At 39.5% G+C, this 14,355-nt stretch overlaps 1 protein-coding gene across 1 annotated transcript; it reads right to left on the reverse strand.

Moving 5' to 3' along the window:
- Positions 1-13,281: 13,281 nt before the first annotated feature.
- LOC142170379 (uncharacterized) lies at positions 13,282-13,803 on the reverse strand. The gene is made up of 2 exons (XM_075232277.1): positions 13,658-13,803; positions 13,282-13,549 (listed from the first exon to the last, which is right to left on the reverse strand). Exons 1-2 carry the CDS (start codon positions 13,801-13,803, stop codon positions 13,282-13,284), a joined length of 414 nt encoding a protein of 137 aa, XP_075088378.1.
- Between the last annotated feature and the right edge of the window lie 552 nt (positions 13,804-14,355).

Genomic DNA, 14,355 nt, shown 5'->3' on the forward strand with positions numbered 1-14,355 from the left:
GGAAAAAATTAGTAAGAATCAGCAAAATACAAACAAGGCAAGGGAAAATTAATTAAGGCAAGTAATTCAATCAAATCGAGTAGAGAGGTAAGAATCGGAAGTTTAAGGGAAAGTGTTCAAATCAAGCCAGAAAACAAGGAATTCAGAATAAACAAAGGTTCAATCAAAGAGAAAGTTATGAAAGAGTCAGCAAGTTTAGCATATAAAATAAGGGAAGACATGAATAGTCAGGAATCGACACTGTGAGCACGTGATTTTTGTTTTGCGCGACAGTCGCTCCAAAAGAATAAAATTGGTCATGCTGTACAATTTTTTGGATTTCTGTGCGGCACCATGTTGATTTATTTGTGACTTTGGCCCATTTTTATTTATTTACTTTATTAAAACAAAATTCAAAAAATGTGACGTGTCATGCATAATCTGAACCGTAACATGGATTAAATAGAAAAGCATAAAACAGGAACCTTTGTCCGTGATTTTGTTTTGTTTAATTTTACTTGTTTTGAAATATTTTAGTGTGTGTGCAAATAATTGTATTGAGTGTGTATTTAATTTTAATTTGATTTTTTAGTTTTGTTTTAAAATAAATAAGAAAAAGGAAATAAATAAAAAAGAAATAATAATAAAAATAATATAAGGATCCCTTCCCTTCCGGACTTGGGCCAATTTTAACAAAATTGGCCCAAACAAACAGCCCAAGACCCAGGTCTGCCCGGTCCAGGCCACCTGATGCCCAGGACGTCCAAACGACGACGTTTTGGTCCAGTGTGATCTGGGCCGTTGATCTCAGATTGATCAACGGCCAAGATCAATTCCCCATAACCCACCAATAAACCCGACCCGTCTCACCCGGACCGACCCCAACCCTTTACTTTTGAAACGACACCGTTCCACTTAAGCTATCAGATCCAGACCGTAGATCTAGATTGATCTAACGGTCGAGATCAATCCACCCATTAACTATATAAGGCCATAATCCTACCCTGCCCCCCTATCTGAACCCCAGCCTTCGTCTCCAAACAAACAGCCCTAAAACCCTAGCCGCCCCTGCGTACTTTCGCCATGAAAGCCGGCGGCATGGATGCCGGTGACCTTCCCCTGAACACCATAGAACCCCCATGCCATCCTGAACCCAAATCTACCAACCCCATGCTTCGAATCTTATCCCACCTTCTCGAATCTTCATTTGAAGATTCGAGTCGGAACCTAATCTACACCGATCTGCTTCAAATTCATACCAGACACTCCCCAGACCCCCTCGTGACCAAACCATACTTGGTTTGGTCCGAATCTGATCAGGGAAGCCTGAATCCCAGATCTAAGTTTGAAAGTTTTGTTCCTCCGTCACTGGTTCAACCGAGGAGATTAAGGTCTAATGGACTTTAATCAAAGTGTTTCTCATCTGAGAAACACTTCGTTTAAAGTCCATTCAGTCTTAAGAAAAGTTTGTCCAAATCCGAGTTCAAACTGTTAACTTTTCAAGTTTTAAGGTGAGTCTTCTTCTTCTTTTCTTATTTTTTTTAGTCCGTTGATTTGTTTTAAAAGTCTGTTCATATTTGTTTTAATTTTACCAACTTTGTTTGTCCACTTTGCCTGAACTTCTGTTTGTTTAATGAGTCTTTCCATTTGTTCTGATAATGTGTATATAGATGTTGTGCAAGTAGCTGATTTTCAAGTCTGGACTGACTAGTTGACTCCTCGAGTGTATTTCTGCTTAGTCAGTATAATTCGAACCATGTATCGATACTGTTTAAATGTCTGATTTTTGGCTACGATTGTGTATGTTAATGCTAATATAGTCGAGTCGACATGTGTCGTCAGTTAGTTTCAACTGTCTGAACAAAGTTAAATCGATTTACTTCTATTGAACATTTGCCTGAATCAATTAAGAGCCAGTTTAGTTCACTTATAGCTGTTGGATTGTTTGTGTTTAGATTCTGAATTAGAAGGCATGTGCACTCGTGCACAGCATGTGCATTGGTGCATCTCATGTGCTTTGTGCACAGCCTGTGGCCTGCATAAAGGTCCTTTGTTTAATTTTAAAAATGGTTTGACAGCATATGCTGTCAACATATCCTACTGCCCATACTTGCTTTTAGTTAAATAAAATGGAAAAGTTAAATCTGCCAAGGAATGATGGGGGTTTTTATACCTAATTAACTAAAGTGGAACTGAAAAAGGTTAAAGGCACATGGGAGGGTACTGGGACACTCTAAAAAAAACAAGCTGTTAAAAGGAGTAATGTGAAGGCTTATAAAGGGGGCACATTGAGAGAGATAGGGAGAGAGATATACAGAATCAGACCTGAAAAAGAAAATATACACACACAGTGAGGAGTGTTGAAAGAGAGAGCTGGAAAGACATATAAAGAGATACTAAGAGGGAACACCTGAGAGTTCAATTTTTTGGAAACAAAAAACTGGAAAAGACTTTTTCGTCTGATAATTCAGACAGACAAAACCAGAAGTTGCTTCCTTTCCTTTGTTTCTGACTTCACTAAATCTGGACCTGTTCTGTGCAAACACTGATTTCTCACAACTGAGTCTGCTTTGTTTTGTTGTTTGTTCTACTCGAAAGTTTGGTCCAGTTGGGGGTTGATCTCACTCCATTTGTTTTGTGAGTTGTGGTTGTTATTCTTCTGTTTCTTGGTGCTGTTGCTATACTGCCCTGCTGCTACTAGTGCTGTTACTGCTGCTGCATTTGTTCATCGTTACTCTACTGATTGCCCTCTTCTTCAATTGCAAATATTCCCAGGTACACAACCTTTGAACCATTTATTGTTGAAAGTTTGAAGTTGAAGCAGAAATAAAGAAATGAACACCAGTTTATGTTATAGCATTGGTGTAAAAAGATAGTTCGAATGTTAGTTGGGCCTGTATTTTACTACAAACTGCAAATATTCTGTATAAACTAGCATACATTCTGTTTAAAATGAACTGTTAGATAACATGGCTCAACAGTGATGACAGTATGACAGCATGTTTGATGTAGTATACATTCAGTTCAGTATAACATCTTGCTTGATTTAGTTATGATTGTATAACATAGAGTCATGGTAAGTACTTGTATGTATTTTGCCTAGACCACTGGATTGACAAATCTATGGTACTAGGTCCGGGATAAATGTATCCCAAACAAACCCTCACGCAGTCACATTAAGAGTTTGGCTATGAAGGCCAACTTTCCTGTCAGATTATGTGCTCCAATATAAGTTCTATATCGGGTTTTGGTATAGATTCTTTGTTTCGAAATAATGTGATGATTGTTGAGAGAAACTAACAGTCGTTTTGAGTTCATTTAGTAGTAATTTTCCTAATAAACAGCCGATTTCGTTTATCAATTTCAAATAGGTTTGAGTGTTAAAATGGAACTTGGAGGTCTTTAAACATAACTCAATATATGTTGTTAGTTTGTTGCAATCTCATTTAGCAAATTAATAAGTGTATTCACTCGATGAAGACAAAGCACGAGGTAACCCTCACCTCATGAACAATCAATCAGGTAATCAAACAAGTTTAGGTTCGGCAAACATAATAAGGATTCAGTCTGTATTTGTTCAGACAAGCAAAGTTCGGCATCGTCCTTCTCTTTAAAGATAAACGTAGTAGAAATGTAGCCATTGTAGGGTACCCTTCTAAAATAATGAGACGAGCCTCGCCGAATAAAAATGCCAATTGCGGGGCCCTCAATAATTGATCATGATAAATACTTAAAATTTGGGACGGACTGTTTAGTGAATTCCACTGCCTTCCCCAAAGATAATAACGCGTTTAGATTCTTTAGGCGCGACTTTAGTAAATTATATATTCTTAAAAAAATCGGGTGTACATTGATGTGACCCAAATCCAAGTCTCAACGGAGTCAAAATGTGTTAACAACTACGGGTGCATTGATTGTGACGTGGTTCGAGATGCATTTTCACGACGTTGCAATTCTATAAAAATAAGTGATAATGATAAAAGCGGTTTAAACTTAATAAAAGCACGTAAATCATAACATGTATTTAAATCAAATATTTAGCCATTATAACAATTTAAGCGACCGTACTAGGACCACGGGATTCGAGGGTGCCTAACACCTTCCCTCGGGTCAACAGAATTCCTTACTTAGAATTTCTGGTTCGCAGACTTCATTTGGAAAAGTCGAAAATTTCCTCGATTTTGGATTCAAGATAAACCGGTGACTTGGGACACCAAAAGCCAAACCTTTTCCAAGTGGCGACTCTGAATTAAATAAATAATCTCATTTCGAATATTGTCACTTAAATTGGAAAAACTCCACCCGCGCATTTAACCCTTCGGGGCGGGCGCGCAAAAAGGAGGTGTGACAGACACATAACTTTAACTAAACAAAAGTTAAATGACATTGATTCAGGTCTTGACATGAATGGTCAGGATGAACACAAGCATCAATGAAAGGGTTGAACTAAGAAATTAAGTAGAAGCATATTAGGACAAGAAAATCACGAGAAATCACAAGAACCCTAAGCTAGAAAACAATCAGATGTACCAGAACTCAGAAATCAAACGAAGAACCAAAAAATTAGGGCTTTCAGTACAAGCAAACAAAGTTGTAGCAAACTTATAAAATCAGTCAAAACATATGAGAAGCAGAAGATTAAACACAAAAAAGTCATCAAACATTTTGTAAAAGAAATTCTGGAAACCCTAGTTTAGAAAAAAGATGAAAATCACTTGAAAATCATACGATTCTTGTAAAAAAACCTCAAGTTTGTTGTAAAACTCACATGAAACAAGCCTAAATCATCTCAGATCTGTACAGATCTAAGAGGTTTAGAAAGAGAAATTAGCGTTTCGAAGTGAACGGCAGAGAGGTGAAGAAACATACTAAGAAACCCACAGATCGTAGTCAATATAGGACGATCTTACTCGGAATCACACTGGAATGGCCTAAAATAGGCGAGAAAGTGACCATAGATGCAAGCTGACTAGCCCTGGTCCCTTGAGGACCCTGGAGATAGCAAGACTAACGTGAAGGAGGCCATTGGAGGCCTAGGGAGTGGTGAGAGATCATCGGAGATAGCCATAGATGATTGTTAGTGAGGTTTGATTAGGGTTAGTTTTGAGAGCGTTTGAGAGCAGAGACGAGTTTCAGGGCGGCGGGTAGCGTAAAATTATAGGGTTTGTGGGGGGGTCTTTTGGGTTTATTTTAGGAAGGATAATTTGTGGCCGTTGATCTTTATGATCAAAGACCGAAATTAAAGGGTATTGGGGCCGGATCGGGTCTTCAGGGTTTGGGCTGGGTAATTTAAATGGGGATTGGGCTAGTAATTGGGTTAAATTGGGGGCTGAAATTGAAATAAAATAGGCTAGATTTTAAATAGCCACTTTTAATAGTTATATAATTTATAAAAATAATAAATAATTTAGAAAAAAATATTTTCATGTACTAAAATAATTAAAAATAGTTGTTTAATATTTTAAAAATATAAAAGATCATTTTATGCATCAATAGTGTAATTATGCATTAGTAGGGCTATTATTGCAAAGATATGCAATTTAGCCTAAAAATGTAAATGCAATTATTAAAATGCACTAAAAATGTTTAAACATTATTTTGGCATAAATAAAGAATTTAGATGACTAAATCACCAAAAAAATAATTAATGGAAATTTTATAAATGAAAAGAGAAGAAATAAATCATTTTGGAGCTTTTAAATTTATAGAAAAAATTATAAAAATGCTTATGCATTCTTATAACTGCATATGTGTTATTTTGAAAGTATATATATGTATTTAAAAAAATATGAGGAAAAATTAGGTATCAACATTAACCCGCATTCCCACCCTTCATGAAGGGACGACAGCTTATTGCGCGGTCCTTTGAAAGAATGGGCACATCCTACCCTACTTTGACATTTCCCCTTGCATTGGATGGTCCATGAACGAGGTATGACATGTTTCCCTTGTTGTTGGTACAAATCGAACGAGATCACCAGGACTCGATTTCAACACTTTAGCAAGTGAGGTGGCCCCAACCCGCGTGAAGCCTAGACGCTGTTAAAAATAGAGCTGAACACGGCCGCCAAATCTAAAACCACCATTTGAACACCAGGCAGAGCGAGTAACGCTACAACACTGCTCTTTTCTCTGACCCGTTGGATCGAGGTACGGAAAATTTCATTTTACTTTATCCTCTGTTGTTGGTTTAAACAGGAACGCGAGCACTCGCACTGACAAGCGAGCAAAGGATCATTCCAACTAGAAACAATGGAAGGAAACAACTTCTGAAAAATGACACCCCTCAAGTCGTACTATTTTTCCCTCACCCGGGTTTTGTCCTAGTTGGGTTTTCTCGGGGAGGTTTTTAACGAGGCGACTAAGGGGACATCTCAAAATTCAAGTATGATTCATCACCCGACCTGATAACTACTTCCCCAGATCGGGCGATAAAGGGACGTGATATATGGAAACTTCTCCAATATATGTATTAAACGAACATGTATAGTATTCTCCAGTGAATGAAATAAAAAGATTTTGTACTCCCCATCAAGGTATTCTCCAATGCAAGCAAAATTAAGCAAACTGGGACTCACCCAGGAAACGAGTCGTATTCTCCAATGCAAGTAAAATTAAGCAAACTGGGACTCACCCAGGAAATGCATCGTATTCTCCAATGCAAGCAAAATTAAGCAAACTGGGACTCACCCAGGAAACTCAGAAGCTAAGCAAAACTGGGACCCCCCCCCCAGGGAACAGCCAATATTCTCCAGTAAAAACAAAACCGAGTACGCCAGGATTCACCCTGACGTATGAACAAACAGTACAGTGACCTGTGATTCTCCAAAATCTGACAATGAAACAACGGGTTAACATTTCGAACTTAGTTTGAAATGACACCCCTATGGCCAAAGGCCATCGCCAAAAGAAGAATTCGACCTCGCTCGAATTACAACGGGTTTACATTTTGACCTTAGTTCGAAATGACACCCCAACATCCAAAGGCCATCGCCAAAAGGAAAATTCCACCTCGCTCGAATCATAATGGGTTAACATTTCGACCTTAGTTCGAAATGACACCCCTACGGCCAAAGGTCATTGCTAAAAGAAGGATTCGACCTCGCTCGAATCACAGAGGGTTATCTTGACCTTAATTCGAAATGACATCCCTACGGCCAAAGGCCATCGCCAAAAGAAGGATTCGACCTTGCTCGAATCACAGCGGGTTAACATTTCGACCTTAGTTCGAAATGATATCCCCACGGCCAAAGGTCGTAGCCAAAAGAAGGATTCCACCTCACTTGAATCACAACGGATTAACATTTCAACCCTAGTTCAAAATGATGCCCTCGTGGCCAATGACCATCGCCAAACCGAATGGGTTACTATTTCGATCTTACTTGAAATAACACCTTTATGGCTACCGGCTATCGTCAAACAAAAAAAGGAAGTTCTTTCGAACTCATTCAAGTAGGTCAGAAATTGACTTCGCTCCAAGTTCGACCCCGCTCGAACACATATGAAAAAGTTGACTTTGCCTAAATCGGTAAGTCGACTAAATCCCACTGGAATGTTCTAATCGAAACTGATTTCGCCCGAAACGGCGAATCTGAATTCGACCTCGGTCGAATAAAAAATGTTTCATCCTAAAGCGACAAATCAAAAGTCAATCTTGCCCGAATGAGTAGGTCTGAAGCAACTACATTTAGACTCACACGACGAGACCCTACTCGATCCGGTCAAGTTCGGATTCCCATAATTGAAAACAGAGACTCACCATAAAAAATATCCGAAGGTCTACACCAAAATAAAAAGATGTAATGTCCAAGGTAAAGGGAAAGAAAATCAAAGGATATACAAAGGCGAAACAACTATTTTATTTATATATGCATGCTCAATGGTCGCACCTTACACTAAAGCAGCAGCAGCCTTTTACTCGGTGTCATCACCGTCGTTCTCCCCATCATGGTCTTCAGGAAATTCCTCCTCAACATCAACATCTTCACCGGCCTCTGGTGTTGCAGGGTCGTAGCCGCAGTTGGCATGAGCCTCTCGTGCCTTTGCCCAGGCTCCTTCATAAGCACCCTCAGAAACATTGCCCGCCTTCCACAAACTCTTATATATGTCTCGTTGGGCCTTGGCATGAACCCAAAGCTTATGCAAGTGGCGAGGAACAGCGGCAGGGGCAGATTCAACTTGGGCCAACAATTGTGCATTCTCAGCCTCGAGGACAGTGACCCGATCTCCCAAGTTCGAAGCTTCCTAGTCAATTTTGCCAATGCGCTCTTTGAGCCTCACCTCCCTTAGCGTAGCCATTGCCCTCTCAGATTCCTACTCGGATTGGAGGAAACAGATAATGTCCTCCAACGGCACCGCCCTTGCCGAAGCCGACGCCCGAGCACCTTCGGCATTCTCCAATTCTGACACTTTCCTCTCCAGCTCGGCCAACTTCCCTATCCACTCAGTACTCAGAGCTTCCACTCTGGCGACATTTTGATCAAGTTCAGATTGCAACGACAACACCTTCGCCTGAAGATGTTCACACTCTGCAGCGACCCCCTTTCCCAACTCAAGTTCCTCGTCCTTTGCACGAAGTAGCTCCTCGAGCTCACTACTCCTGCGAATAGACTGCATCATCTCCTTATCCCTCTTCTCCAGCTCCTCTTTGAGAGATTGATTGCATGTGCTTGCCCTAAACCGCTCATTCATCTCACGGCATTTGTTGCGGTAGCGCCGATACTTTTCCAGCATCGTCAGAAAAATCATGGCCCGAGTTTTGACCCTGCAAGCACTCTTGATCTCCAGCATGTAAGACTAAAATCAAAGAAAAAGGTTGGTTAAGGCCAAGACCGCTAAAAATAAAATGGCGACAAAAAAACAAAGAGGAAAAACATACCCTCAGGCCCATGGCAGCCACTTTATACGATAATTCGACATCGCTAATGTCCCAAAGAGCCTTACACTATGTGGCAGAGCATAGAAGGTCGAACTGCGGCACCAAAGCCTATATGTACAGCAGAAGATTGAGATCCGATGGAATCTCAAGTATATGGGAAGGACCTCCCGCTCTTACCATAGTACGGTTAAAGCCTTCCTCGAACGTCCTAACATAATCAGGATCAAGGTCGGAGTCAGACTCGTAGTCATCAACCACGACACCCTTTCCCCTCTCTGCAGCGGAAGAAGAAGCGTGATTCGGTCAGGATGACGAAGGACCACCCAAAATGGCAACAGCGGACTTGGGACCCTGTCTGTCCATCGCAATAGCCTATTGATCGTTCATAATGGCCGAATCCTCTGCCACCGAGTTGGCCTCTGCCACCTGGTTTGTCTTTGTGGCCGAGTTAGCATAACTACGAATTTGCCCGTTGAGCGGACTGCAAAGGGAGGGTCGCCCATAGAAAATGCTTCGACTAAAGAAGCCACTTCAGACTCCACTCGCTGTCTTTTCGATGGACCCTCTCTGCTACCAGCATGGGAGGATTTGCCCGTTGAGTGGATTGCAGGAGCCGGAGTCTTAGGTTTGTGGAGTAATTTCCATGCACACGACCCCGACCGCAGGTGCAGATTGAGTAGCTCTCAATGTAGGTCAGGCAGCAGACCTCGTGCAGGCCGAGTAGAAGGAACCGATTGACGAAATGCGAGCGGAGGAGCACTCGCCCTTTGCACTCTCCCTGTCAATAAAGAAAAATGATCATATAGCAACAAGATCAAATTACAAGTCAAAGAACAAGGAAACTGCAACGGGCCGAGTCACCAGTAAAAGGCTTACGCCCGTATCTCTCCTAGAAGGATGCCCACTCGTGGACCCCGACTATATGGGGAAGAATAACATTTACCCACTCATGGATGTCGTCAACTGGCAGGGGAGGCAATCTCTCAGCTGCAAAAGCAAAAAACAAATTAGCAATGCCACCTAAAGAGGAATGGTCGGCCACCATCTTGAGAGGAGTCACAAAATAAACAAAGGAATACTTACGGGCGAAGTTCCACGGGGGTGAATGGGTAAAAGGATTTTGGTCCGAACCTCGGGTTTTGACCAAGCGGGCCCAGGGTCGATTTTTCGACTTTTTGTGGGAAAATTTAACTTACGCAATATAATTGATTCCTTTTGCAATATTTGATATTATTGAGTCATTTTTGAATAGATACGAGTGGTTTGGAGGTGAATTCCAAAGGAAAAGTTGTGATTCGTACGGTAAAAGCTGAGCCGGGCACACTTCGTAGAAGTGGAAAAAGTCTATCACTAGGGAGGGGAGAGGAAGCGTATACCCGACAACAAAAGGGTAGGCATAGAATGCGCAGTACCCTGGGTGGTGTAGATGTGTATGATGTATGTCCCCATCACCGGCACCATTTCAATGTGGTTTGGAATTCCCCACTTGGTCTTGAGCACCGCAATCACCGCTTCATCCATGGTAAAGGACACAGGATCCGGTTCTTCTCCGGCGGGACTGTTGAAATCGATCCATAATTTCCCCCGACGGGGCAATATTTCAGCCGTTGTTGGAACTCCATCATCTTCAGCCGCCTCTGCTCCTTCTTCGAGAATAGGTGCATCATTTTCCGGCACCAGAGCTTCGACGAGCCTGTCAGTGTGGGAAGAAGTACCAGCCATTTGTCTGGATTGATCGGAATAAATTAGTATGATGAAAGAAAAGAGAAGATGGTAGCGTCAAGTTCTGACTAACAGGAGAATAAAATTAGAAGTTTGAAATATTGAAGAAGGTGAAGGTTTGCAAAATTCTTTAGATAAATCGAAAAGTATAGCAATCGAATGGTGGTTTCCCCTTATTTATAGGGAGACAAATGTCCTGGGTGGGAAACCCAAGAGCCACCAATCAAAACTGATAGGACACAAGAAACGATACGGTGCCTGGGAAACGTGCGCCATAATGATATTGGCTATTCATGATGCATCAAATCAATACAAAGATTCAACTCCGAATGGACGTAACGGACTGATGGTACCATTGAAGCGTTATGTCGCCACCTCAACCTATGGATCTCGCTCAATGCGTAACATTCAAATATTTCCTAACTTTTGAATCGACAGAGTCCGTCCGTTGAGCCCGCTAAGAGGCGACCTCGACGGACGCAGGGACTAACTGTATGGGTCAAAATCTGACTAGAATGGTCGTCCTTAAGAGGAATGATAAGGGATCGGCCAAGCTGTAATCATGCCCACAGGGCGAGATAGCAAAGAGCACCTCGGCCATCACCGGGGTCAAATCGTCGGAAAGCGTACATCACAAAACAAGCGTTGTGTTCGAGCAGACGATGAAATGTACAGTCGTTAGAAAGTATGCCGGTCAAAGACCATTGGATAAAAGAGAAAGGAACTATATATATGGGGGAAAGAAAAAAGCAAGGAGGATCTCTGATTTTATCAACAGTTGCTTCTCTTCCCCTTCTTTGCTCCCATGATTATGATGCATATCTACCCTAGATGCAAGCTCATCTCTCATGTTTGATGTACGATTATTACATTAAGAAATCTTACGCGTTCTTATTCTTCTTTTATTTCGCACTTTGTATGCGTTCTTCTTTTACCTTCTTTATTATCAATAATTAGTTCGACAAAAGGGTTTTACACTTATGGGTCAAACACATATGCCATAGGTAAAATCCAATATGGCATAGAAAGTTCTTCTCAACACCTATTGTGATACAAAGAAAATTATGAGTATGCCCGGTAATGGCAAAACTAGGTCACGTGAATAAGTTCTTCTCGCCTACAGAATATTTGATTCTAAGAAAATTAATTTGTGAAATGAAACACTTTGTGTGCTTATTATGATTGATTGTTATATTTTTAGGAAGTACGTATACATATAGGAAAAAATTGGGTTGAACTTGGCTAAAAGCCTAAATATGAGCTGCTTATAAAGTATTTAAATAATTAAAGCGTGAACAAGAATGATGACTTCTTCATCTATAGAGGTGAGCATGGCCATTTCAATTGTTTATTACAACTTCATATATTAACTTATCAGTAGAACAAATGTGATGCCGGAAGAATTATTTTTATTTTGCTTTTCAGTTCAATATCCAGATATATGTGTGTGTGTGTGATGTACTCAAATTTATTGGACATTGGCTAATACTATGTTTCCTTCTATTTCAAAAGTTCTTGTGATATGATGACCGGAAGATTTGGTGACTTCAAAGTTTCATGCAAAAACTAAATGTAAGCTAAAAAAAGGTGATGTATAGGATCTTATTTTAAATAGTTCGATACTACAATTTTCAATGGTGTTCGACATCCCCAAATTTAAAATTTGAAACTATCAATATGTTGTTAATCAATTCATAGCCCACACAATATGTTTGAGTTCGATTTCTATCATCCTTTTTCCCCCTTATTTCTCAATTCTTTCACGTAATTTTTTTAAAAAAATGATCCTTCCGCAACAAGAAGATTCTCACAATTGAATGGCATTGTATGAATTCGAATGTTCAGTTGAATCTTTCATTGAAGGAAAATATTTTATTATAAAATTTTGATTGATCTCTACACTTCATTATCTCCTCCATATATCTCCACAACTAAAATAAGTTATCAATACTCCTATTTATAATAGTATGAAACATATTTCAACTAGAAACAGGAAAGTCTATTCCTATATTTATTCTAACTACAAATCCTATTTAGACATGAATTAAATAAATCAAATCCTAAATAATTAAGGTTTCCTACTACAACTTTGAATTAGTTTTCCAACATTCTCCCGTAATTTAAAGTTGTATACGTCTGACTTGTTCGTTGTGCAGTTATGTTGGAGCACTTCTCTCCAACTTTCACTTTTGATGAAGCACATATCTTCATCCCTCGTTGATACACTTTGTCACCAACACCCGATTTTGTTGAAGCACTTGTCTCCAACTCACGTTAATACACTTTGTCACCAACCGTTGATGCACTTTGTCATAAACATCCAATTTTGTTGAAGCTCCTATCTCCAACTCACGTTGATGCACTTTGTCACCAACCGTTGATGCACTTTGTCATAAACACCCACTTTTTTGTTCCTTTTTTTTAGTTTTCTTTTTTACTTCTCTCCAACTTTTTAGAGAAGAGCTTCTTCCTCTTGTACCATATTTGCTTGCTCCTATTTAAGCTTGTAATCCTTTTGCTTATGTCCAAACCTTTTACAGTTAAAACACCTAAGTTTACTTTTAAACCAACAATCCTTCTCGGCATGAATGTTTTTCTTGCAGATGCCGCATGGTGAAAAATTTACTTTTCTGGTTGATTATCTTGGTATCTTTGCAACAAAGGCTTGTTCGGTTATTTTTTTTATCTCTAATTGTCCTCCTTTACTCAACAGCTTGCAAAGCATTGACTAAATCATTAACCGAAATTTTTGAGAGATCTTTAGAATCCTGAAGTGAAGAAATTTTAGATTCAAATTTCTTAGGCAAACTCTCAACTTTTTCAACAATTCTATTGTCGGAAACATTTTCACCAAATAGTCTAATTCTATTGGCAATTGATGTGAGTCTATCGACATAATCTTTAATCCCTTCCAATTCTCTCATCTTTTGAATCTCAAATTCTCCTTTAAGATTTAAGACTTGCATTAATCTTGATTGATTATTGCCCAAGTATTCGTTTTGTAGAAAATTTCATATTTCCTTAGAAGTTTCACATGCCATAATTTTTGTAAAAATTGTTTCCGAAATAGAGGAATACAAAGCATTTATTGCTTTGAACTTTTTGACATTTTCCTCATTGTAATTCTTGATTTGCGCTAAAGTTGGATTAGCCGAAAGTGTTGGTACTTCCCCGTCTTCTTCAACTGCTTTCCACAGATCAAAAGATAGTAAATAGGTCGTCATCTTCACATCCCATAATTGATAATTATGTCATGTAAACATGGGAGGAGAAGCCACTAGAAACGTATTTGATGCCATACCAGGAAAAATTATCTCACGTCACTAGGTGGTGGAGATTGTTGGCTCTGTTACCAATATGAAGGAAAATATTTTATTATAAATTTCTGATTGATCTCTACACTTCTTTATCTCCTCCACACATCTCCAACACTAAAATAAGCTATCAATACCCCTATTTATAATAGTATGAAACCTATTTCAACTAGAAACAGAAAAGTCTATTCCTATTTATTCTAACTACAAATCTTATTTAGACATGAATTAAATAAATCAAATCCTAAATAATTAAGATTTCCTATTACAACTTTGAATTAGTTTTCCAACCTTCATTATTCTGTTAAAGATATGAAAAAAACTTCAAAAGAAAAAGGGGAAATTATCTTGGTTTTGGATGTTTAGCAAAGAAGTGGTGGTCGGCGGCGCAGCTCTTCATCTTGTCCACAAAAGCTACAGGAATTTCGCCGGGTAAAGGTGCAACACATCCCTATCATGTCA

Source organism: Nicotiana tabacum, chromosome 16 (assembly GCF_000715075.1).
Source record: "Nicotiana tabacum cultivar K326 chromosome 16, ASM71507v2, whole genome shotgun sequence".
NCBI classification, from domain to species: Eukaryota; Viridiplantae; Streptophyta; class Magnoliopsida; order Solanales; family Solanaceae; genus Nicotiana; species Nicotiana tabacum.

Coding starts and splice junctions, on each gene's coding strand:
- LOC142170379 (XM_075232277.1), bottom strand. CDS start 13,803: ATGACGACCTATTTACTATCTTTTGATCTGTGGAAAGCAGTTGAAGAA. Junction 13,550..13,657: donor TTCAAAGCAATAAATGCTTT/GTATTCCTCTAT, acceptor TAATCAATCAAG/ATTAATGCAAGTCTTAAATC.